At 31.8% G+C, this 27,395-nt stretch overlaps 2 protein-coding genes across 8 annotated transcripts in view; both read left to right on the top strand.

The window, feature by feature from the left end:
* LOC143044397 (cholesterol transporter ABCA5-like) overlaps window positions 1–27,395 on the top strand; it is a 294,548-nt gene that overhangs the window by 96,106 nt on the left and 171,047 nt on the right. The window lies entirely within an intron of this gene.
* Window positions 1,756–26,891, top strand: LOC143044395 (phenolphthiocerol/phthiocerol polyketide synthase subunit C-like). Its single transcript, XM_076216386.1, has 8 exons — window positions 1,756–1,983; window positions 4,875–5,035; window positions 6,027–6,230; window positions 6,775–6,956; window positions 12,016–12,190; window positions 15,422–20,890; window positions 21,468–21,620; window positions 23,219–26,891. Exons 1-8 carry the CDS (start codon window positions 1,775–1,777, stop codon window positions 23,347–23,349), a joined length of 6,684 nt encoding a protein of 2,227 aa, XP_076072501.1. The 5' UTR covers window positions 1,756–1,774; the 3' UTR covers window positions 23,350–26,891.

The raw sequence follows: 27,395 nt of genomic DNA, 5'->3' as shown, positions 1-27,395 counted from the left end.
TAAATACATGCATTCTAAAAAATAAACAATATATATTGCACTATATGCAAAACAAGTCTAAGCAAAGTGAGATAACATAAATTGTAGCAGCTAAACGGTGACCTTGCAATGATATTTTTTATCAGTGACTAATAGTTTTCTTAACAAACCACTTTATCTAAATTTTCTTTCTCAGAAGTGGTAAAGCACACTCAAATCACGTGAACATTTATTATCAAATTATTCTGGAATTTCCTAAAAATATTATATTCAAATCCTCGAAACCAATTGGATAAGTAATCGGTCCAACCATATCCAACCACATATCAGATCTTATCACCTACCTTGTTGTTTATAGTATAAAAAGCATGAAGTAGTTCTTTGTAAAAAAAATCAGATTAGATCTTCTATGTAAGTATCAATATCTATGACAAATAACTTATTTTTTCTTTCAAATAATGCGAATTTTTAATGGGAAATTATTTTATTTGTCAGTTAAAGCTAAAAAATTTAGCAGAACGGTAGCTTAATTTTAAAACAAAAACAGAGAGCAAGCAGTTCCTGTATATGTTTTGATTGTCCTTTCACCATTGTCTAATAATAATGAAGAAAAAAAAATGTTTTATTTTGTTCCGATTTTGTTTATTCGGTAACTTTTGTTCTGGAAAAGGCGGTTTAGTTACGCAACATGGTGAAACAAAAGTTTGCAAGTAATATCTACAAGTCATCGCACTTTTGTCAAACACTCTTTTAAAACCATGTCTATTCATATTGGAGTAATATCTCCGTATACTATTGTTATGGCTTCTCCTTAGCAAAATTAAGAAATATTTCTTTATTTCTTTCTTCCTAATAATATTCGTAACTTTCTGAGCTTGGATGATCTGTTAAATTTGTAATAAGAATTATGTCCTTTGTGTTAACTTGGTAAATATTTTGGAGTTAAACATACATCGTAAGAGATATAAGGTTCTAGATCAATAAGTAGGTAATTGAAGTCAAGGTCAAAGGAAAAGGTCATCTTATAAATTTTGCTATTACTTTATACTGGCACATTATAAAGCCATAAGGCCGTTTGAATCATATTGAAGACATATAACCTTGAAAAAAAATCTACCCAAAGAAAATGATCAATTAAGTGCCCCGTCTCAACAAGTCAAAACCGGAGGCAGGTCATGCACATACCCATGAATGCATAACTCCGGCACATATGAGAAAAGCAAAACTATATGAGTTTTTTTACCTGTTGTTTTTTAAAAAAAAAGGTTGCATCGCCTTTTCCGAAAAGAGTTATTGTAGCTATAATAAGATTTCAATATTTACAGGAAGTTTACAACTTAGTCTCCACTTTAAACAAGTATATTTAATCTAATTCTTAAAATCAGTCAACCTGTTATAATTAAAAGCTAGCTAGTTAATTTTTACTATCTAAACGCATGACATAGGTAAACTCTCTGTGTTCTTATTATACTTTTATCTGGATAATGCACAGGTGATGTGTGCATTAACTACCTCATTCCATAAACACCAAATAATTTGACAATTTTAGGCGTAAATAAGTTTTGTACGATACCAATTTGTCAAGCAAAATTTTCACAATTTTGGATATTGCAGTATTAAAGTTGGTTCAGAAGAAGGTTTCCATTTTATGACTTGTTGATCTTAATGTCAATTTCTAGATATTTCCATTGTTGAACTCTTATAAAAATAGGAATATATTTCTTTAATACGAATAAAACTAAACTTAATCTTTTATATGACTGATAAAAGATAGCGATAATGCACCTCGAAGAATATGGATGACGAGAATGCAGTTGCCATTGTTGGGATTGCTTGTAGATTCCCAGGCGCAGACGACATTGATGAGTATTGGGAAAATCTAAAGGAAGGAAAATGTTTCATTGATGAAGTCCCCAAGGAAAGGTGGAACACGAATGAAGCTGACGTCAGAGATGTTGACGAATCATGGAAGGATCGTTCAAAATATGCAGCTTTGATTAAAGAGTAAGTTAAAATATATATTAATAAAAAATGATATGCATAATACACTATTTTACATGTTTCATTTCATACAATAGTGTTATATCATTTTATCCTACAATTGGGTGTCCTACTATACAGATACAGCCCTACAGATATCGCTATGCTGTATCTGTATACTATACAGATATCGCTTTAAAGCTCCGCCCACTGACGGACTGAGTATTGTTTGAACCTGTGTGACCTCAGAATATGTATTCCAGTTGCATTCCAATGACGATGACAATTGTCGATTTCAAAAATTGAATGTGTATGATTGTGTTACAAAATCAACCATGTCAATTTCAGCATGCATGTTTAGTGAATGTCAAGTCCGAAGCGTAGAACAACTCGTACGCTTCTGTTTCAAATTTGACAATATTTTGTTATTTGTTTTTACTGTTGAAATTAGTTGTTATGTTAAAATAGATAATTATTCATCTTGAGCGATTTATTATTGTTGACCATTCGAGATTCTCTTTTTGCGAACCCGTCTTCAGCATAATGTGTGATTTTGATATTACTACGTGGGCCTCAAGGGATTACAAATCGAAAATAAATGCTAAATATGTTAGTTTTTGTGTCTGTTAAAACACTGCTAAATATGTTAGTTTTTGTGTCTGTCAAAACACACAATATACAGAATTAATTGCAGGATAAAGACAATAACTGTTTAGTGTCTTTAAATATAAGCTGTATTTGTACTCGGCTCGAAACAGGTGTAGTAGCTCGCTAAAAGCTCGCGTACACCTTGTTTCATAGCCTCGTACAAATACAGCTGATATTTAAAGAGTTATTGTCTATTAACATGTTTAACTGTCGGAGACATCATTTATTGATATTCGCTTCAAGAGAACATTTCAATTACCAAGTTTCTTTATAAAAATACTAAATCATATATCATATCAGGTCAACAGTGTACTAATGATACACGCATTAAAATGTTAAAAATGTCATAACATCGTGATATACATATATTGAAAAAGAGAAACAATGGTATAGTTTCAATTGAAATCCTAAAAAAATTACTTTGATGTTTGAATGATTTCTATCAATCGATTTATGTATTTTTATGATATATAGGTTACAGTTAAATGAAGCTTTAAAACATTCAGTTATGACTTATGTTCTTATAAAAACCATACTGTTAGATAATCATAAATAAACACCCAAGCTTGTAACTATTTATCATAACTTAGTGAATAAAAAGCTCAAAAATATGATTTCAATTGTATGTATCAGTTAATATTTTTTTGATCAAAACAAAAAGCCTTCCCAAGTACGTACCACTCTTTTTCAGTTAATCATATGGTGTTTTTTATACTTTTGATGAGAAACATTTTTTGGGAGATGTCATGGCTTTAAGTTAAATGAAAACAATTTTTTGACTCTTTGACACATTCCAAATTTCCATAATCAATTTTATGTTTAACAATTATTGTACAATTAAAGCTTTAAAATACTTTTGATAACTATTTACACCACTGGGTCGATGCCACTGCTGGTGGATGTTTCGTCCCCGAGGGTATCACCAGCCCAGTAGTCAGCACTTCGGTGTTGACATGAATATCAATTAAATGGTCATTTTTATAAATTTTCTGTTTACAAAACTTTTGAATTTTTCGAAAAACTAAGGATTTTCTTACCCCAGGAGTAGATTACCTTAGCCTTATTTGGCACAACTTTTGAGAATTTTGGGTCCTCAATGCTCTTCAACTTTGTATTTGTTTGGCCTTTTAACTATTTTGATCTGAGCGTCACTGATGAGTCTTATGTAGACGAAACGCGCGTCTGGCGGTTAAAATTATAATCCTGGTACTTTTGATAACTATTTACACCACTGGGTTGATGCCACTGCTGGTGGACGTTTCGTCCCCGAGGGTATCACCAGCCCAGTAGTCAGCACTTCGGTGTTGACATGAATATCAATTAAATGGTCATTTTTATTAATTTTCTGTTTACAAAACTTTTGAATTTTTCGAAAAACTAAGGATTTTCTTACCCCAGGAGTAGATTACCTTAGCCGTATTTGGCACAACTTTTGGGAATTTTGGGTCCTCAATGCTCTTCAACTTTGTATTTGTTTGGCCTTTTAACTATTTTGATCTGAGCGTCACTGATGAGTCTTATGTAGACGAAACGCGCGTCTGGCGTTTAAAATTATAATCCTGGTACTTTTGATAACTATTGTATGAAGCACATAAAGAACGAAAATAAGCAACCATAAAGTAAAGTAGATTGTTCAACGTTGGTTGACTTGAAAAACATACTGAAAATTTTATAGCTTCCGAAAAAGAAAAGGCTGTTTGTTAGATATGTCACTTTCCTGCATTTTATTTACAGACCCGACACAATGCAATGTTGATTTGCCAAAAAAAAAACATAATGCCCCTTAATGTAAAATATTCATTTAGAATTTAGAAACCTCTTAAATTTCCATTAAGACGTTTTTAATCTCTTTCGAATAGTAGTTATAGATGTAAGAGTAGTTTATTATAGAAAAGTATAGAAGAAGTAGTAGTAGTGTCAAATATATAAAAGATCAAGGTAATCTCCCAATCATTTCTATCTTTAGTATAAAAATTTGAAGCTGTTGTATGAATATAATAATTAGCGACATATTTCCACTTTATGTAATAACTTAAAAACATCAGTAAATGTCTTCAGTGTCTATTTGCCAAAAAAATTAAAAGACAAACAGTTAGGAAATTTGTAAGGAAGAGGAAATATAGCAATATTTTCTGGTTGGAGAAATTCAATGAAGGCATCATTTAATATGTTTTACAACCATACCAGAAATATAAGCTAGGTTTAAAAAAAGTCACAAATGTGTGACAGATATTTGTTAATGTTAATTGTTATATTTTACAATATAGGCATGATAAATGGGACAATAAATTTTTTGGTGTAAGTAACAGTGAAGCGGAATGGACAAATCCTCAGCATTGTTTGGCACTAGAAGTTACGTATTCAGCACTAGAAAATGCTGGCTACACTAAAGATGAAATAAAGGGATCAAAGACGGGAGTGTATATAGGTAGGCATTTAAGAATAACCGGTTATATAAATATAACGGTTTAATATATAAAAAAATACTCAGAAAGTGAGATGTAGGGTATACGTTAATAAGACAAGAAATTAACATTAAACATAGATATAACGTTCAAATGAAAGTGAATACAAAGCACGATCATATATTTTAGTTGTTGTATGCTACTTTTATATTTTGTTTATGGTTTTATCATAAACTGGGGTTTTCGTTTGAGCTGTTTCAAAATTATACATGTTAGTTTTTTTTTGGTTATCTGATTGATAGTTGTCTCATTGGCAGTTATACGTTATCATCTCATAATAATACAACTTAGAAGACTCGATGTTCAAATATTTTAGAGTGCAAATTTTCATATCTTACTGATTTAGATCAATATTAGATATTCACAGTTGATGAATTTGATCAACATCTCTCCTATTCCTTTTAAAATCTTTTCATCCACACCTGCATGTTTAGTTTGAATGAGAGGAGATGTAATTACACAAAAAATTATCAAGAGGTCAATATATGGTCTACCGAAATAGACACGTTTCAGCCAATATTTCAAAGTTAGATCTATTTGAAAATGAACAAAACTCTAAAGCAAAAAAGGCCAAAATTTGATGACAAATATCAATCAACAAAAAGATAACCGGCTCATTATGTAAAAAATAATGGTCGAAAAACAAATATGATATACAGCAACAAACGAAAACCACTTATACGAATTCCTGACATGGATTTGACACATACATGTGACGGGAGTAAACATGTTAGGGGACAATCAATTAACCCCTAACCTGGTATAGTAGTGTAACAGAAAAACAAAAGAACAAACTATAAAAAATAGTTGAAATGGTTAGATTGTCAAGTCTAAAAATATTGAAAAAAATTATAATCTGTGACAAATGTTGATATTTGCATTATGTTTTCAAAATCAATACAATGCACAAACCATACAAATTGTTAATCCGTTTTTTTTTCTAATTCAAATAAGGTGCAATGAACGACGACTTTTTGATTGGACTTTCCAATTCACGAAATGAATTGAACAACTTCGTAGTTACTGGAATGGCACCGAGTATCACATCCAACAGAATTTCCTACTATTTTGATTTAAGAGGACCTTCAATGACACTAGACACAGCATGTTCTTCAGCATTAGTTGCTGTCCATCTTGGATGCCAATCGATACGTTCAGGTAGTTTTTCCCTGTTAACCTGGTAGGATTTTATCAAACATTTTTTACAAATTTTCTATTTCCTAGATTTGTTTTCTATATGAATACAATGAGAAAAGATAAGTGAATTGGGCATAGTTAACCTTGTTGTAAATTTCTGATATAATTTTTTTTTTAAGAGCTGAATAATGAATTGTTTCGTCCATGAATAAGCTTCGCTTTCTTGCAAAGATATATTTATTGATTTTAACCTTTTAAGGTATGTGATTAACTGAAAAGCTAGATTTCACAGGCTTTAAAAACAATTAACAATATCAAAACATGGTGTGTTTTTAATTACCATTGCCAAGTACAGCAGGACTGGTTGTTTGCTTCATTCTGATAAATATTTTTTCCTTCATTCTGATAAATATGGTTCAATATAATAATCATACTGTATCAAAGTCTTCTGGAAAAAAATCATGTAAAGAAACAACAATGATACTATTGTACTTGTTGGTTTAAATATCTCTGTTTTTTTTATTAAACTTTAAAAAATCTTCCGTATACACTTTTTAATCGGTAGGTGAAAGCGAAACAGCAATTTGTGGAGGAGTAAACAGTATATTGTCACCGCTGACTTTCATACCACTGAGTAAAGCAAAAATGATCTCACCGACAGGGACAAGTCACGCTTTTATGAAAGACGCAAACGGATACGTCAGAGGAGAAGGTTGTGGAATTGTCATCTTGAAGAACTTTAAAAAGGTGAGTGATGGCTTGAAGATTACTTTTCATACAGTCGAGCACAATACCAATTCAATAATAGTACTGATTCATTCAATATATGCCAACATTTTGAAATGTAGGTATAAAATTGTATGAAAAAATGTTGGCATAGGTTGAACATTTTTTTTACAGATTAAGTGTTATAAAAACATAAACTAATTAGGGGCTAATCAATCTACAACCAGTTCAAATCTAGCGTATAAGTCTACTCAATATAAAAAAATATATGTTAAAAAAATAAGAATATTCAATTTTATATAAAATAGGTTCTTTCAAATACAATTAAATACAACACTATTTAAACTCGTGTATTTCATAAATACTGACTCATGTAAAATATCTAATATAAATGTTCAATATTAATTCCTACACATACAGAAAATAAGACACATTTCACTAATATGATTGTCTCAAAAGTCATAGTATAAGCAGAGACATGTAATACAATTGTACTATATGTCTCTGGTATAAGCTATGATGCTGCATCTGCCCAATCAACTGATGTCATGTTGTTATCCTTTAGTCTCTGGGGCAAGTTTCACAAAACTATATGAGGAGTAAGTCATGTCTTAGCATGGTTTTACGGTATATTCTAGTCCTTAGAGGATTACACAAAGTGGTCCTAAATTGAACAACTTTAAGTTTGTCACAAAGTAAGGACCACACGAGAGGATTCTTATGATGGTCTTAGGATAGTCAAAAATTTGTTTATATAAATTACACTCATTTTTTTCGAGCCTTCGACTTTAGTCGAAAAAGCGAGACTAAGCGATCCTACATTCCGTAGGCGTCGTCGTCGTCGTCATCGTCGGCGGCGTCCACAAATATTCACTCTGTGGTTAAAGTTTTTGAAATTTTTTAAAATAACTTTCTTAAACTATACTTGATTTCCTCAAACTTTGACAGCAACTTGTTTATGATCATAAGATAGTATCCAGGAGTAAATTTTGTAAAAATAAAATTTCATTTTTTCCGTATTGTACTTATAAATGGACTTAGTTTTTCTGCCGGGAAACATTACATTCACTCTTTGGTTAAAGTTTTTCAAATTTTAATAACTTTCTTAAATTATCCTGGGTTTATACAAAACTTGGACAGAAGCTTGTTATTGATCAGAAGATAGTATCCAAAAATAAAATTCCATTTTTTCTGTATTTCACTTTAAAATGGACTTAGTTTTTCTGCCAGGAAACATTACATTCACTCTGTGGTTATGGTTTTTCAAATTTTAATAACTTTCTAAAACTATCCTAGGTTTATACCAAACATGGACAGAAGCTTGTTTATGATCATAAGATAGTATCCAGCAGTAAATTTTGTAAACAATAAATCTATTTTTTTCCCTTATTTTACTTTTAAAGGGACTTAGATGTTCTGCCAGGAACTGTGGTTAAAGTTTTTAAAATTTTAATAACTTCCTTATACTATTTTGGATTTGTACCATACTTGGATAGAAGCTTTTTTATAATCAAAAGCTAGTATCTAGATGAATTTTTATTGATTTTTTTCCTCATTTTTGTTGAGCCTGTGATTAACAGCAAAAGTAGGCGAGACACTGGGTTCCGGGGAACCCTTACGAATTTTTTATATTAATTTTGCAATTATCTTATTATCACATGTATCTAATTATCAATTCGGATGATAGAGTTCCAAATTAGAGGGACAAAATGTCTATTATTCTCACAACCCAATATAATGAATACAAAAAACACGGGATACCTTTCAAACCTAAAAGAGTCACTGTCCAACTGGAAAGTCACTGCCTATAAATGAACCAAAAAAATCATTCTATCTGAGATTTATTTAAAATTTTATATTGCAAAATTAAATTTATTAAAACAAGTTTCTGCTGGAGTATGGTATATTTGTATATTTTGTTGCTTGTTGATCGCGAAGTATGTTTCATATTAAACACAACAAAATTATGAACACAAATTATCAAAAACATGCACAAATGAAACAGCTGTTTACTTCTTTTTTCTCAAGTTTTGTTACATTTAAGTGTTAAATTAAAAAAAAAAAAGTCTATTCTTTTTTATTGTTGATTTAATATTTAATTCAACAAAATTTTGCTAGTAACGAGGGTTCTATTTTACAATTATGTCATTTTAGATTTTTTTTATTATTCCATTTTTACTAAACACAATTTTGCAAATACTTGTTTCTGAATTTTAAAAGTGTAATATTCAACGCTTAAATAAACTGACTGTATTTTACCTTTTATTAGGTCTTTCCACTTTTCTGTGGAAAGACCTATTGTTTTTCTTCTGATTATTTTTTTTTTTCTTCCGCCTAATTTTGTTCTTGCGATAAACATTTGTTTCGCAATATGTCGCTTAGATATTTGGTTATGATATCGAACAGTTTATGCACTTTTGAAATTTACCCTGCGTAAACGAATACTTTTCTTTGTAGGAGTTATCTCCCCAAACACGGTTTTCCTTGTTAGCGCATCTCCTTCGCAACCGTAAAAGATTATGACAAATTTATTTTACAAAATTGCTCGTTATATCCTTCGCATGATTTGTCCTATTTTGACCGAAGCGATATGACCGCTCCATATGAGACTTATTTCCCCTTATCCATCTGATATAAGTGATATGAATTTCTATCTTATAAATCATAAGTGATAGAGACCTAGGATCTTTTGATTTGAGGTCCTTGGTCCGTCAAGGTCAAAGGTCAAGGTCATATTCTAATATTTGAATTTGGCTTATTTTCACTTATATCCAAAGACTGTATAAGATATCAACAAATTATTTTTACTAAATTGTTAGTTGCGACATGTCGTAAGATGTAAATTTTGATTGCAAGCGTACGTTGAATGTAAAAGGGAGTTTTCTCCCCTCTTGTATTTAAAAATACGCGTTTGGTGATATAACTCATTAACTAAATATAATAAAGACCTATGGTCTTTTGATTTGAGGTCCTTGGTTTATGACCTTGAAACTGATCTCAAGGTCATAGCTTAATTTGACGTTCTAGATTTTGACCTTTGCTTTTATTCTATATGTATACATGATAAAGATATACAACTTTTAGAAAAAGATATCAAACCATTTAACCTTGTAAAAAACAACCGGAAGCGACCTTTTGTAAACCGGAAATAGCTATTTTTTGTACTTTTTAATATAAAAGTATATAGAACCAGATATTTTTTGGAATCAGTGTCAAGTAAATATTCAAATATAATCGGAAGTAACATTTTTCAAACCGGAAGTAACAAATTATCTTCCTTATTTAAAAAATGTATGGAAACTATATATTTTTGGAATCAGCTTACTAGGAGCTATCATTTGACGATTGAAATGACATTTTAAACTTAGTTTCACAACTTTTCATATCAAAATACATTGTTTTGATGGAAAGACCTTCAATTGTTCTCTGAACAATTGGTTTTTAATTAATTAATAATTGTTATAACAACACCTAGTACTATATGTCCCTTCTAAATTCCCAATTTGATTAGAACTTTAATGTTTGAAATGTCTCATCACAAACAATCTATTATGTAATATTGCAGTTTTTATGCCCCACCTACGATAGTAGAGGGGCATTATGTTTTCTGGTCTGTGGGTCCGTTCGTTCGTTCGTCCGTCCGTCCGTCCGTTCGTTTTGCTTCAGGTTAAAGTTTTTGGTCAAGGTAGTTTTTGATAAAGTTGAAGTCTAATCAACTTGAAACTTAGTACACATGTTTCCTATGATATGATCTTTTTATATTAATGCCAAATTAGAGTTTTCATCCCAATTTGACGGTCCACTGAACACAGAAAATGATAGTGCGAGTGGAGCATCTGTGTAATTGGGACACATTCTTGTTTTAATTATGCGTTAAGAAGAATCACGAACAACTAAGTGTGACATCGTCCGACAGTCTCTTCTAAGTATACACCCGTGATTTTTGAAGACGGTTTACAGGTAAACACAGATGGGTGTACGTTCGTCGTTCATTGAATTCGTCCGTATCATTGTGCACCTCTATTTAAAATCATTTATCAAAATTATTAAAGGAAGTTCGCGACTCAGTTTCAAAATAACAAGCTTTTCTTAACACTAGCATATATTGATAGGGATTACATAAAGAAACCCGAAAAGTGAAAAAAAATATTTAGGTCAATGTGCTTCTTTTGGGGGGATATTAGCCACTGAAATTCTGACGAGTTTAAGTTCTCCAAACTATCAAAGAATAACAAAGATTTTGTAAAACTTTTACAGATGGCTTATGATTATAGATGTAAAAGATTTATAAAAAGAAAAATGGTGGTCTAGAGGCAATTTATTTTAAGTCATTCAATTGGATGAAACTAGAGGATTTAGAAAATCTGACAAAATCCCAAAACATGACAAGCGAACATCCTTAAGCGGTTTCTTTTACAAATGTATCGACTTTTCTGCATTTTGAGAATACCTATCATATAACAAATATAATAACTGTAACATAATCCTGCCATTGTGCACCTCCTATTTATTCCTTTTCATCAGCTGCATTTTTGTGGTTTTCTTTATCAAAACTTGACTTTTGCATTGAGATTGATGGTACCAGTTTGTATGCTAAAAAGTCATTTGAGTCGCCTTTTACATTTTTTCATAATTTTACCCATATAATGTATATATTGACTGTAATAAGGATATCATTTTATTACAAGTAGATAAAATATTTAACAATCAGTGTAAAGGCTTCAAACAATTTCATATTGCAAAATCATCAAAATTCGTATAAAATCATTGCAATCTCCTTGACCTTGATAATATTTTTTTCTAGATTAAAATCTGAAATATGTTTAAAATTAACACGATTTTATCTCACATGGCAAATATCTATTTTGTACAATTATTAACCTTTACCGTTACATCGTACCAGATATGGGAGAAGGGAGTCAAAATAAAGATTTGTACATTTGTATCCCCTCAATTTGGACTTTGGTGTATGCTTCTGTTTAAGATTATTTAAATTCGTTCCTTCAAGTATTTTTTTTGTGTAAAAGTTTTTAATTTAAACAACTCCGAATCAATTATAGAGTTGTCTAATTTTAAACAGGCACTATTAGATGGCGACCATATATGGGGTTTGATCGGAACAGGATGTAACCAGGACGGTCACACGAATACTCCAATAACTTCACCATCAAGCACGCAGCAGCATTCTCTTCTAAAAGATATCTACTCTAAGTTTAGAGTTGATCCAGCGACAATACAATATATTGAAGCGCATGGTAAGTATTTAAAATGATTATAAGAAATTTAAACGAAGAAACTGATATTCTTTAAATGAAAATAATTGTTCTTGTAAATGTGTTTTCTTCTGCGTTTTTTCTGAATTTACCTTAACAAAGCTCAAAACAAGGCATTAGAAAGCAAGGAATGAATAAATGCCTTCGTAAAAACGTAAGAAGCATTATGAAAAAGGGCCAAAAAAGTTAAAAACAATCATCTTTTGTTACGTTTAAGTGATATTTCTGATATTTTCTGATATTTATGTTATATTCTATGTCAGTGTTGATTATATCTTTGATACATATTTGACACTTTTTGATTATGCAGAACCTGTGTATATATCATTATCCTCATTCAAACTATGTTCTAAAAAATTTCTATTTTGATATATTTGGCGATTATTTTACTGTCTCATGTCATACTCAAGACGCTCTGAGATTTATAATAGAAATATTGTACTGACCTTACTTATTTATCTATTAATTTTATAACAACATCTTTTATAAATATGTTATTATTTTCTCATCACTTGGCGTTCGTCGTCCGTCGTCGTCCGTCGTCGTTAAGTTTTAAAAAAATCTTCTCCTCTGAACTGGGCAAAATTTAACTAAACTTGAACACAATCATAATTTGGGTATCTAGTTGAATATTATTATCGATAGAGATAAACAGCAATTATGTTCACCAAAGTATAATCTTCAAATAAGTCAACATGATCAAAATGGTCAGTTGAGGCCTTCAGGAGTTATTGCCCTTTAAAGTAATTTTCTACCATTTTTTCGTATTTTTTTAATCTTTTACAAAAATCTTCTTCTCTGAAACTACTGAGCCAAATTTAACCAAACTTAATAGCAATCATCGTTTGGGTGTCTAGTTTGAAAAATGTGTGCGGTAACACAGCCAACTAACCAAGATGGCTGACATGGCCAAAAATAGAACATAGGGTAAAATGTAGAATTTAGCTTATAACTGTGAAACCAAAGCATTTAGTGCAAAACTGACATGTGTTAACTTGTTTATCAAGTCAAGATCTATTTACTCTGAAAGTTTCAGTTTAATCGAACATATAAAATAACCATACATTGTCTCGAAATATTAATGTTATTTGTACAAGGCTTTGAAACAGGTAGAAAGCGAGGCTGTGCCGAGCATTTCTACCTGTTTCGAGCCGAGTACAAATAACATTGATATTTCGAGTACCTGTTTCGAGCCGAGTACAAATATCATTGATATTTTTTAGAGACAATGTATGGTTATTCCTTATATACTGCAACTCTTATAACTGTTCTAAATGAAGTATTTAGGGTAAAACCCATCATTTCTTAATTTTGAGCGGAAGACATAAAATTTCCGCGAACCTGTATGTTTTATTGACGTCACAAATAAAACTCTACGGAAACACATTGTCAACGTCATAAACAAGGTGATATACGGTCAGTGACTGTATATGACATATGAATATACGGTCAATGCAATTTAACTGCTCAAATAGCATAGCTGTAGTATATAATCCATTATTGGGTTCCTGCCCCTGAATTGGTAGTTTTTATACGCCCGTCAAAATTTTGACGGGACGTATTATGGTATACAAATGTCCGGTGTCCGTCCGTCTGTCTGTCCGTCTGTCCGTCCGTCTGTCCGTCTGTGTGTCCGGCGTAAACATGTCGCACCGTAACTTGAGAACGACTTATCCAAATTTCATGAAACTTAACATAGTTGTTTCTTATGATGGTCAAATGATCTGTATACTTTTTTGTGAAAATAAGATTAAAACTTTTTGAGTTACGGCACTTTGTAACTAAAACAGGGGTGTGTTTTTTTCACATGTCGCACCGTATCTCAAAAACGATTCTTAATTATGGCTAAAAACTTTAAACACTTCTTAGTTATATTAATCTTAATATCTGTATACTTTTTGGTGATGATTCAAAATTTTATTTTTGAGTTATTGAGTATTTTGTAAAAAAGGGGGAGAGTTTTTTTTACATGTCGCACCATATCTCAAAAACGATTTATGATTATTGCTTAAAACTTTACACATGTCTTTGTTATATTAATCTGAAGATCTGTATACTTTTTGGTGATGATTCAAAATTTCATTTTTGAGTTATTGAGTATTTTGTAAAAAAGGGGGAGGGTCTTTTTACATGTTGTGCCGTATTTCAAAAACCATTTATGATTATTGCTTAAAACTTTACACACTTCTTTGTTATATTAATCTAAAGATCTGTATACTTTTTGGTGATGATTCAAAACTTTATTTTGGAGTTATTGAGTATTTTGTTAAACAGGGGAGGTTTTTTTTTACATGTCGCGCCGTATCTCAAAAATAATTTTTTATTATTGCTTAAAACTTTACACACTTCTTTGTTATATTAATCTAAAGATCTGTTTAATTTTTGGTTTTGATTCAAAATTTTATTTTAGTGAAATTTAGTTTTTTGTAAAAAAAAACCAGGGTTGGGGATTTAACATGTCCCCGCTGTGTCTCAAAAACAATATATGGTTATTGCTTTAAACTTTCTCAGAAACTTTTTATGATTATTGCATAAAACTTCCACACAAGACGTCGGGCGTATCATGCGCTCATGGCGCAGCTGTTTATTAAGGACATTTTTTCCAATTTTGGTTTTAATCTTGAATATAATTATAGATAGAGATTAACTGTAAACAGTAATAATGTTCAGCATAATAAGATCTACAAATAAGTTAACATGACCAAAATGGTCAGATGACCCCTTATGGTCAATTTTTAAAAATTTTTCATAAATTTGGTAAATGTAACTACTTGGCCAAGTTCATTATAGATAGAGATAATTTTAATCAGCAAGAATGTTCAGTAAAGTAAGATCTACAAATACATCATCACCATCACCAAAACACATTTTTGTCACGAATCCATCTGTGTCCTTTGTTTAATATGTACATAGACCAAGGTGAGCGACACAGGCTTTTTAGAGCCTCTAGTTATGTACACATTTCTTTGGATTGCTTATTGATTTTGATAAACATTATATGATATGAAAGATGAATAACATAACTCATAATTTGGAGATAAAATATGTAGGTAAATTCCGAAATCTCATTGTTGTTGAATACGACTGGCATTGTTCATTCCATTCATATTTTGTTTGAGGCATTGCTTCGGATTTTTTTAATTGCAGTTGTAGGAGAAATGGAGCTTAAATCAGTCTTCGACATTATATTTAGATGTATATGCTTTCTTACAGGTACTGGAACTCCAGTAGGTGACCCGATTGAAGTGAAAGCTTTAGCAACATTTTTTACTTCATATCTTGAAAACCATAAATCAATTTTGATTGGTTCAGTGAAAACAAATATAGGTCATCTGGAGTCATCGGCAGGCACAGCCGGTTTAATAAAAACTCTTCTCATGATGAATCGGAGACAATATGTTCCATCTCTTCATTTTAAAAGGGAAAATGCGAACCCTGCAATTGATTTTGATAATATTTCACTCCAAGTTTCCACAGTCGTATCAGACTGGAACGCCTATCCTGACGGATCAAGGATTGCATGCGTGAATTCTTTTGGATTTGGTGGTACAAATTGTCATGCGATTGTAAAAACTCTACCAAATAAAGAATCATCGCACAACACTGAAAACGAATTTGTTTTGATTTGTTTTTCTGCAAATAGCCTGGAAGCTCTAATGAAAACAACAGACCACACAAAACAATGTTTATCTATATTGCAATACAGCATGATAGATCTGTCTTACACATCTTTGGTAAAGAGAAACCATTTCAGATTTCGTATGCCATGTGTAGCTTCAAATCAAGAAGAACTAGAGAAAGAAATTTCGAGAAAATACCCAAACATTGGTAACAATACCAGCGATGGTACAAGTGGAAGAAATCTTATTTTCCTATTTTGTGGAGTAGGAACAGTATGGAAAGGCACGTGTCAGAAAATGATTAGTGCATACACGTGTTTTCGGGAAAAATTTCAAGAGGTAGACGAGGAACTACAAAAGTTTACAAAGTTTTCTCTCATCGATGAAATCCAAAAACCTGACGACAGTATAGCAAGTAATCCATTTAAAGGCCCCTTGATAATTTTTGCTTGTCAGGTTTCTATGTTTTATTTATGGTCAGTTTTGAACGTAAAACCTGATATTATAATAGGACAGTCTGTTGGTGAAGTAGCTGCAGCACATGCTTCTGGGTGTTTAAGTCTTAGTGATGCAGTAAAGATAATATATCACCGGTCTTTTCTTTCCGCTAAAGCAAGGGGTGGTTCTATGATGGTGATTGGAAAGTGCAATGTAAAAGAAATTCAGAAATTGTGTAATGAATACCATGGCAGAGTTTGCATAGCAGTGTATAGTAGCAGAGAAGCTTGTGTTGTTTCTGGAGACAAGGACGCTATCTCAAACATGAAACATAAATTGGATTCAGAAATGCCAGAACTTTTGAAGAAAGAACTAGACGTTGGATGTGCCTATCATAGTCATCATATGGATAATGTGAGCAAAGACATTGAAAAGAAGTTAGTCGGTCTATCAGGGAAGGCTCCAGCAATTGCACTTATTTCTACTGTAACAGGTGCAACTATCAAAGATGATGCAATGGGCTCACCTTCCTATTGGACACAAAATTTACGGGACCCTGTTCTTCTTATGGAAGCAGTTACATGTGCCTTACAAGAGAAAAAGTCTAATATCATAGTTGAAATTGGTCCAAAGCCTGTTGTAAAAGCTCATCTAAAGAAGATTACGGACATCAATGTCGTTTCCATACCATCCATGAATCAACCAAATGAACAACAAACATTTACTTGTGCTCTTGGTGATCTCTATGAACACGATGTCAACGTTAAATGGGACAATTTGTTCAATGGAAGCGAAAATGTTGTTGACATTCCAAGATATAAATACTGTCGTGAAGGGAACTTGATCAATGCTGATTCATTGAAAGCAGGGCTGAGACTTAAATTCCAAAAAAGTAGCAATCATGGATTCATTTCTCAAGCACCAATGTCAAAAGACTTTAAAATAGAAATAACGCCTATCACCACACCTTACGTATATGAACATACTGTCCATGAAAGAAAAATTGCACCTGGTGCGCTACATGCTGAAATTGCGCTTACAGTTGCAACCAAAGTTTTAGATTTGTCTCTTAATCAAATAGAAATAGATTTAAACTTTATTCGTCCTCTTGCAGTAGGTCAAAACCAATCACTTCAATTGCAGGCACTCGTGACTGACAACAGGTACTACGAGATTAAAAGAAATGCAGATATTATTTGCAGAGGGAGGATAATTAAAGCAGGAAGACAAGTTCTGAAGCATATCAGCCTGTCATCTATCAAAAACCGATGTCAGATTCGAGTTGAATCGTCAAGTTTCTACCACCAGCTTAAAATGTTAGGTTTTGAGTATGGTGAAAGTCTTGCAGTCATCGGAGATTGCCTGAAATCAGATTGCGAATACATTGCAGAAATAAATTTGCCCTCCTCTGTTTCTTGTTGCTTAAATAGTCATAGTTTGCACCCAGCTATTCTTGATGGTGCTTTGCAAACTGTTGTTCTATGTTATACCCAAACACACAAATCTCAATTTAAGGACAAACCAATACCTGTCGGGATATCCTCCTTGAGGGTTTATAGACCAATGGAACCAAAGATGTACATTATAGGGAAAAAAATTAAATCAAATTTAAGCGCTACGACCATGAATCTTTTCATCATAAATGAATGTGGAGATATATTTGTTGAAATTAAAGGATACAAGGTAAAAAACATTGCGCATGAAACAACTCAGGAAACTGTACTTGATAAAATGTACAAAATAGTATGGAAACCTAGTGCCAATAGTCAAGAAGAAAAAATTGAGAGGCAAAATATATTTTCAATAACGTTTACAAACGAAGCTAAACACATATTAGAAAATATTTTTAAGGACGAAAACCATTATATTGTATCTTTACCATTTGATTACGACAGAGTAACAATACAAGAACTACTGGAGGTACTATTCAAATACATAGAAACTAAATTAGAACGAACGGAAAATATTTCACATATTTTGTTCTTTCCTGGACTAACATGTAAATCTACAGATCAGAACACAGATGAGATATTTACTGCTGTAAAGGCATCTTGTGTTGTACTGGTGCGTTTCATACAATATCTTGTTAAAGAAAGAATTGGCGAAATACCAACGTTTATCATAACTCAACAAACACAGATGAAAGCAAAACATGATGATGAATCTTGGGTTAATGTTATAGGATCTGAGTTATGGGGCATGGTGAGATGTTTTTTGAGAGAAAGAATTTTTTCAACTTTACGCTTGATTGACTTTGAAAAGGAAACCGATCTTTTTCTCCTCAAGGAATTAGTATTCAACTCGAACAGCGGGCAATTACAAAGTACGCCGGAATTCAAATTACAAGGAAAATGTTTGTACACTAACCAAATATGCAAGTTTTTAGTAGAAGAACCAACTTTTAGGAAGAACACATATACTATGACAGAACGCGTTGACTTAAAATCAGATCACCATGAAACGCTGGAAGATCTTTTGTTTGTACCAGAAAAAGATCACTTATCAAACACCAACTTCTCACCTTCACATGTGAAGTTCAGAGTTACTTCAGTATTCGTAAGTGATATGTGGATATCAAAAACAACGACACAAGCGATATGTGATTTTAATCCATGGATATTTCACACCAGAGATGGACATCAAATTATAACATCCGAAACAACCGGATTTCTAGAGCAGAGTGACAATTTGTACACCGAATCTACGACATGCTTTCATAAATCTAGAGTTGATACACAGCGTTTTTCAAGATTCGAAGAATACGTTACTTGTTTTCCGTGCTCTGCTTCAAATTTCATTTGTGTACCAGATCAATGTATCTTAGAAAAGAAACTTTTTACTACATACAGACCAGGAATGCTACTAGAAATTGTCATGTACTTTGCGCTTCTAGAAGCCATAAAAGAAAACAGTCCTTTGCTGGCGTTTATGGAACAAGACATGTCACTAACTGGTCATTTATTGGAATATATTTTTCAACACTTCAAACATAAATTAATTTTGCACCGGAATGTTGAATCCATGAAAACAGCAATGAAATCAGGAAGATATCAAATGGTTCTTTTGACAAACAATTTGTCTAATTTTAAAGACATTTGCAATATGTTAGGAGGTTTGGACGCTCAAGTTTACACCTTTTCCAGTCTGATCAATAAGTCCTCGGAAAGGAATATTCGTCATCAATTTCCAAACGTGTCTTTGACTCAAATTAACTGTGACCAAGTTCTATGTAAAGAAATGTTGGGAAAAACTTTACCAAAGGTAAAAAGGTGGTTATTGTTAAGGCAAGTAAGGTCTACCTTAAGGGACATAGATGTTCCAGTGTACCAAAATGGACATGTCATATCTTTTGAAAAAAACATTAAGAGCACTGATGAACTGGTAGCGCAAAACATACCAGTAGCAAGATTGAAACACCAACTATTTAGTAAACATGCTTTATATATTATTATAGGCGGTCTCACGGGACTAGGTTGGGAGATCCTTAAAGCCATTTCTAAAGGTGGTGGAGGGATATTAGTGAGTATTTCAAGACGGTCCCCTAATGACATACAACGTGATGATATAAATGAAGTCGAAAAGGAATCTGGATGTAGGATCAAAACAATTAAGGCTGATATTTCAGTCTTTTCTTCGATATCAGAAGGGTTTGCACAAATTAAAAGTTCCTTTCCGGATCATGCAATTAAAGGAATTTTTCATGGTGCAGCAGTTGTCGACGATGCTCTTCTACCTGATATGACAGAAGAAAAATTTGATAAAGTACTGAGACCAAAAGTTATGGGCACTTGGAATCTTCATCTCTTGTCAAAAGATTTAACTCTTGACTACTTTGTATTACATTCTTCAATTACGTCAGCATTTGGAAATGCTGGTCAGACTAATTATGGTGCAGGAAATGCGTTCAAAGATGCAACTGCATTTTTTAGAAGAGGTATCGGACTAGCAGGTCAAACAATCAATTGGGGTGCGCTTAAATTGGGCCTTATAGATGAAAAGACTGAAAAACATCTGAAATCACAAGGATTTCTGACTATGAAAGAAAATGAAATAATTCAATGTTTTCTTTATAGCTTATTTGTTGACCCTGAGCAAATCATATGCGGAATTATGGATTGGAAGACAGTGATCAAGGTATCACCAGACATGTTGCATATTGCATCAAGAATTCAACCAATTATTGATGATTTACATTTACATGACTTAACTAATCCGAAAAAGAACAAGACCGGTTTTATGCAGGTTATGGAAACAGAAGAATTACAAAATCTACCATCAAATGAGAGAAAGATAAAGGTAGAAAAAATAGTATCACATATTGCAGCGGATACATGCGCAGTTGATATAACAATGCTAAAAGTCGATACAAGGCTCGCGTCTTTAGGAATCGATTCAATGAAAGGAATGGCATTTATCAATAATGTTTACAAGTATGTCAGTTGTAAGATTCCTATCCTTGCTGTCATGGAAGAAGAATCGACAATTGGTAGTATCACTACACTTATATTGGAGCAGATTCTAAAATGTAACGATGGCGAAAGAGTTCGGAAAAGTAAAAAAAGAAATAAAAAGTCCGATAAACAAAGAAAGGCCGATAAGTTAATAGAAGAAACAAGATTTCAAGGTAATAATTAGTTGTCTTATTATTCCTAAATGAAATATTATGGGGTTGATCTATTAAAAAGAATGGAAACCTCTTTTGTCACTTCAAAATGGCAGAAAAATCAAAATGTATTCATATTTGATAAGTACTTTAATGTGTTTTTTACAACTTGAATCTTGTTTAGTACACAACAGTTATTTCAGTGATTAATTTCTTTAAACTATCCCTTAAAACATACTGGTTCGTTGCAATGTCTAAGAAGTTTTATTTAAATTTAATACCAACGTAACTAGGCACAAACACATAATTCACAATGTACTTGATCACATATCTTGAATGAAAAAAGAATCACTCGGAATCAAATAATGAAAGAAGCTCTGTGCATTGCAAAAATCCTCATAAAGTATTGTATGTGAAGCCTCTTTACTTTATATTGCGGTTGACTAAGTTAAACAAAACATAGAATGGAGAGTTGAATCTAGCAACTGAATTCATTAGCATTGAAACATAACATATATTACTAATAACTTTCATGAACAAAAGGACTGGTAAAACTAGTGGATTTTACTTTTAAATGCAGAATACATTTACTTTTCAGTTGTTACTGAAACAGAGAACAAGACAGATATTGCATTCAAAATACGTATCTTAAATGGTAAAGAACCAAAGCGGCTACAATGGCAGACAAATGATGGTGAAAACATCATTGATTTTTCAGAAATTACTAATATTCAAATGAAAGGGAAGAGTGGTAAGAAGATTGTCTCTTTATCTTAAATGTAAAAAGTAAAATCACAAAAAAATATCGAACTCTGAGTAAAATTCAAAACGAAAAGTCCATAATTAAATGGCAAAATCAAAAGTTCAAACACATCAAACAAAAGAGTAAGTCCGTTAAGGGTCGAATTGGACTCAAATTTCTGGTTTTTTTTAAACACTCAAGTGTCTACTTCAGTCGATTTAATTAGTTCATGTGAAAGATTTGAACTTATTTAATCATTCCAGACACTCAAATTCAAGCTTAGATATGACAAATCTGTCAAACATGCCATTATATGTCCCTTTTAAGATGTTTTTTTGTGAAAGAAAGTGGCCGCATCCGTGTTCAACCTCAACCTTTGTATATGTTATGCATTATCATCAAATACCATTACATTTAAATATTAAGAATGAACACGAATGAAGCCACTTCCATTTCAGACGGAAAACGTCTAAAATTTAACTCAAATGCTAAAATTGTGAAGATTTCAGTAATTTACATTGACCTAACGATGCTGCCTCCCGATATATGAGCATTGTATTGTCAAAAATGGCCCATATTTATGTAGCAGAAGTATTCTTATTTCCAATTAATAGCTAAATAATTTATAAAACTGCTATATTTTGGGGCCAAAAAGGGGTCTTACTGGATTTACTCCTTTAGACATACGTATGTATAATATCATAAATGCATAAGCAAAATGGATTTAAAATCTTGTTTATTGATGCACCTTTTGCCTTAATTCTTCAGCTGATAGATTCTTTTCGATAGGAAGAATAATTGTTCTACATCAACAAAACTACTGAACATCGGTCCAGACATTGGACAGGTGAAAACAACTGTAGCGGGTTTAAACGTTTTAATTGGCGCCAACCTTATATATATGATCACATAAAGGATCTTCCATTTACAAAAAAATATCTCTTACAGTTTGGAAAACATTGCATAGATTTATAAGATAGTAAAATTTGAAAAGTTTCCTAAGGGTGTAGTTATTTCAGATCAGAGATTTTTTGTCAGATGTTCGGAGTCCTTATGTGATTCCCTACGATATATTGATACTCGGACAAAGGAAACGTGATTTATATTTCATTGAAAAAGTCATAAAGACCAAAGCGTTTTATGTTATTCTAGCCTAAAAAAGTATAGCAAACATATCTAACTCAAAGGTAAATATAAAGAGGGGAAATCCAGAAAACTGACGAAATCAAACGTTATTAACCAACGGAACGAGGGAAAACAACTGACATATTCCTAACTTGGTACAGACATTAAACCTCAACTCATAGTATCAAATAGATCATGAATGGTAACGAACGGGATTTCACAAGTTGTAATCATTGGTCTTCTCTTGAAGCAGTTGGTGTTTGCTAGTGTCCAATATGTCATGCATATTTTTGTTGTCTCGTTCAGAAATAAATCGGCAATTATGTTCTGAATATAAAAAAGAAGATGTGGTATGATTGCCAATAAGACCACAAGAGACCAAAATGAAACAGACATTAACAACTGAAGCATTTTCACATGGTTTATTCATAATTTTACATGTGTGTTCTACTAGTTTAATTAAGTTTTTAAATATTTTTAAGGTACAAAAGTGTTGCAAGTAGACACTAAGAATGAACGATATGTGTTTAAATCTTCTGACATGGAAGAAGTAGTACAGCTATTGAAACAGCTAGAAGAAAACTTCATTATGCCAAATTCAACGAATTTATAAAACATTTGTTTTTAATTTAAGATAAAGATGAACGATTTAACCTACCTGTTATTTTGTTCATGATTCTATTTTATTTAATTAAATGTAAAATTTGCTTATTAGTCTTGGAGAAATAGTATTTTTAAAATGATTTTGAGAATTTTGTATAATGAGAAAATATTCAAGATAAAAAAAAAGAAATGATAATAAAAAAGAAAAGATTTTTTTTCATGCCATGGTGTGTAATAAATACGTATTATTATGCGCATGTTTTACTATTTTTAGCTCACATGGCCCAAAGGGCCAAGTGAGCTTTTCCCATCACTTTGCGTCCGTCGTCCGTCGTCGTCCGTCGTTGTTAACTTTTACAAAAATCTTCTCCTCTGAAACTACTCCGCCAAATTAAACCAAACCTGGCCACAATCCTCATTAGGGTATCTGGTTTTAAAAATGTGTCCGGTGATCCGGCCAACCAACCAAGATGGACTCCATAGCTAAAAATAGAACATAGGGGTAAAATGCAGTTTTTGGCTTATAACTCGAAAACCAAAGCATTTAGAGCAAATCTAATGACAAAGAGTAAAATTGTTTATCGGGTCCAGATCTATCTGCCCTGAAATTTTCAGATGAATCGGACATTCTGTTGTTGTGTTGCTGCCCCTAAATTGGTAATTTTAAGGAAATTTTACTTTTTTGGTTATTATCTTGAATATTATTATAGATAGAGATAAACTGTAAACAGCAATAATGTTCAGCAAAGTAAGATTTACAAATAAGTCGACATGACCGAAATGGTCAGTTGACCCTTTTAGGAGTAATGGCCCTTTATAGTCAATTTTTAACCATTTTTCGTAAATCTTAGTAATCTTTTACAAAAATCTTCTCCTCTGAAACTACTGGGCCAAATCAATCCAAACTTGGCCACAATCATCTTTGGGGTATTTAGTTTAAAAAATGTGTCCGGTGGCCCAGCCACCAAACCAAGATGGCCGACATGGCTAAAAATAGAACATAGGTGTAAAATACAGTTTTTGGCTTATACCTCAAAAACCAAAGCATTTAGAGCAAATTTGACGTGGGTAAAATTGTTTATCAGATCAAGATCTATCTGCCCTGAAATATTCAGAGGAATCGGACAACCCGTTGTTGGGTTGCTGCCCCTTAATTGGTAATTTTTAGGAAATTTTACTGTTTTGGGTTATTATCTTGAATATTTTTATAGATAGAGATAAACTTTAAACAACATTAATGTACAGCAAAGTAAGATCTACAAATAAGTTAACATAACTGAAATGGTCAATTGACCCCCTAAGGAGTTATTGTCTTTTATAGTCAATTTTTAACAATTTTCATAAAATTTGTAAATTTTTACTTACATTTTCCACTGAAACTACTAAGCCAAGTTCATTATAGATAGAGATAACTGTAAGCAGCAAGAATGTTCAGTAAAGTAAGACGTACAAACACATCACCATCACCAGAACACAATTTTGTCATGAATCCCTCTGCTAAATTCTTTGTTTTATATTCACATAGACCAAGGTGAGCGACACAGGCTCTTTAGAGCCTCTAGTTTTTAAAGAATTATTATGATTTTATGCAGTTCTTAACTTTGTTCTGAACAGACGAACAACATACCCAACGATAAATGAGTACTACGATTGGATTTCTTAAGATAAGTAGTTTGATGCATACAAGCCCAGGCTGGAAATTAACATTATATTTAAATCTTGCCATGGTCACTGTTTTACATTAGCACGTTATGTAAAGTCTTGTACCGCAAATTTATATTGTAAACTAAATTTTGATATAATATGTGAATGTTATGTAAAGTCTTATAACGTTATATTTATAATAAGTACTAAATTTTGAGATATGTAAATGTATTCCTAATTTTGTTTTATGACGATGTACTTATTATCCATGCCATTTTTTTTTTAAATCAAGATTAAAGAAAAAAAATCTGAAATTTTCCTTAAAACAGTTAAGAATGATATCAGATGATTAAAAGACATATATAAATACTAATGATTGGCAGAACAATAGTCCATTGTGAGCATCTGAACGGTGTTATTGGAGTTACTATTTATAATTGAAGGGTGTGAAAGGTATGAATGATAATATATTACCCTTATTTAAACATGACAATTTTGTTTAGGTCGTTGTTCCCTTCTGTCAGTTTGATTTGAAATCTTATATATTTAATTTATGTTCGTAATTTTTGTTTTAAATGTTCTCATTATTATAATATTATTTGGGTTAACAATTGCTGTGTGATAGGTAATGACTTCCAGTATCATGAAGAAGATAATTTATTTGCTAATCTCACTGACAATGACAAAGTTATATTTATACTTAACCCATCAACACCAACACAAGTGAATAAACTAGGATCCTTTATTGAAAAGTCAATGAAACTAAGGACAGGGTACCCTTTAATATTTACTCGAAGCTGTATATATATAGAGAGAGTTACTTAGTCAGTGTCTTCATTTGTTGCTGTTTAATGTCACAAACTGTAAAGTTTATATGGCAATAAAAGTTTGAATTTGAATGCATTAATTGTTTTGTTGTTCTCTGTTACAAAAAATGAACGCAAATTATATCTTCAAAACAAATATTTACACATTTTTTGTTTATACCCAGTATTATGTCAATTTACTCGCTGTTTATTAATAAATGGTCAGTTGAAAATGTGTTTAATATTTATTAAATTCATGGTAAAATGGTTAGTTTCTTCAACGGTGAATTACCATGCTTAGTTCCTTTGTGTTTCGTTTAATAGTCTTTTATATACACCATCATTGTTTTCTTCGTTTTACAATAGCACACTGCAATTGTTAACCTACAACTTAAGTACATTTGTTTCATTGATATTGTATATTTCTATTTTTTGTACTTAACTTCAAAGAATAAAGTATCTATCTATCATCAATCAATATTGAAATTTTATTTCAGCTTTATGAAGGGTTTTGTACGGTTGTAAAATAAAGGTGTACTTTAATTCATGCGTAACCTATCGCTAGATAACGGTTAAATTGAAATCACATAAATACGGGTTAAATGAGGTCGATTTTCACTTGCAAGTGAATAACTCATCAGGGACTTTTTTTTTTAGCTTATTTTGACAGAATTAAACCAAATTGGCTTCTAAAACTGAGTGATTTTTTTTCACTATTTCACTTTAGTTAATGATTTTTTACCAAAATTAAAATTATGTTTTATTATTTTTTATATCTCGAAGCTAATGCACCTTTTACATGAACTGATGCTATTGTTAAAATTTTAAAATGGAACATGTATGTATTTGATTTTTAGAATATGTATTAACTTCAATACCGCGACTCCATGATTAATCATGATTAACTTTGGATATTTGTTTCTTTAGAATACTCTCTTCAATTATTTACTTTATATAGGATCTTGACAATAAGTATTTTGTTGTTGTTAAAAATGTAATGTTGAGTTTCTTATGTTATTGCATATTCCGTATTATATGAGAATAAGTTCAGAGAAACACCAATTTTGTACAACTAAATTTATAATAAATTTGGATGACAATATGCCGTGAATTTTTATTATAGCCAATATGTATCCTTTTATACCTTAATAAAAATTTGACATTTGAAAAAAAATGTATGGTTATTTTTATGCCCCACCTACGATAATAGAGGGGCATTATGTTTTCTGGTCTGTACGTACGTCCGTTCGTCCGTATGTCTGTCTGTCTGTCCGTCTGTCTGTTCGTTCGTCCTGCTTCAGGTTAAAGTTTTTGGTCCAGGTAGTTTTTTATGAAGTTGAAGTGCAATCAACTTTAAACTTAGTACACATGTTACCCATGATATGATCTTTCTAATTGAAATGCCAAATTAAAGTTTTGACCACAATTTCACGGTCCACTGAACATGGAAAATGACAGTGCGAGTGGGGCATCCGTGTACTATATGGACACATTCTTGTTTTATTCTTAAGTAGCATATTAGTATTGTTCAGTTCTAAACGTGCTTGTGTGTTTAGTATCTTTTGTTGTTAGGATGTACAAGAACTCGGCCACGTCTATTCTGAAT

This window comes from Mytilus galloprovincialis, chromosome 9 (genome assembly GCF_965363235.1).
Source record: "Mytilus galloprovincialis chromosome 9, xbMytGall1.hap1.1, whole genome shotgun sequence".
Classification (NCBI taxonomy): domain Eukaryota; kingdom Metazoa; phylum Mollusca; class Bivalvia; order Mytilida; family Mytilidae; genus Mytilus; species Mytilus galloprovincialis.
The sequence above is the reverse complement of the archived record's forward strand: the minus strand, read 5'-3'. Positions and strand labels throughout refer to the sequence as shown.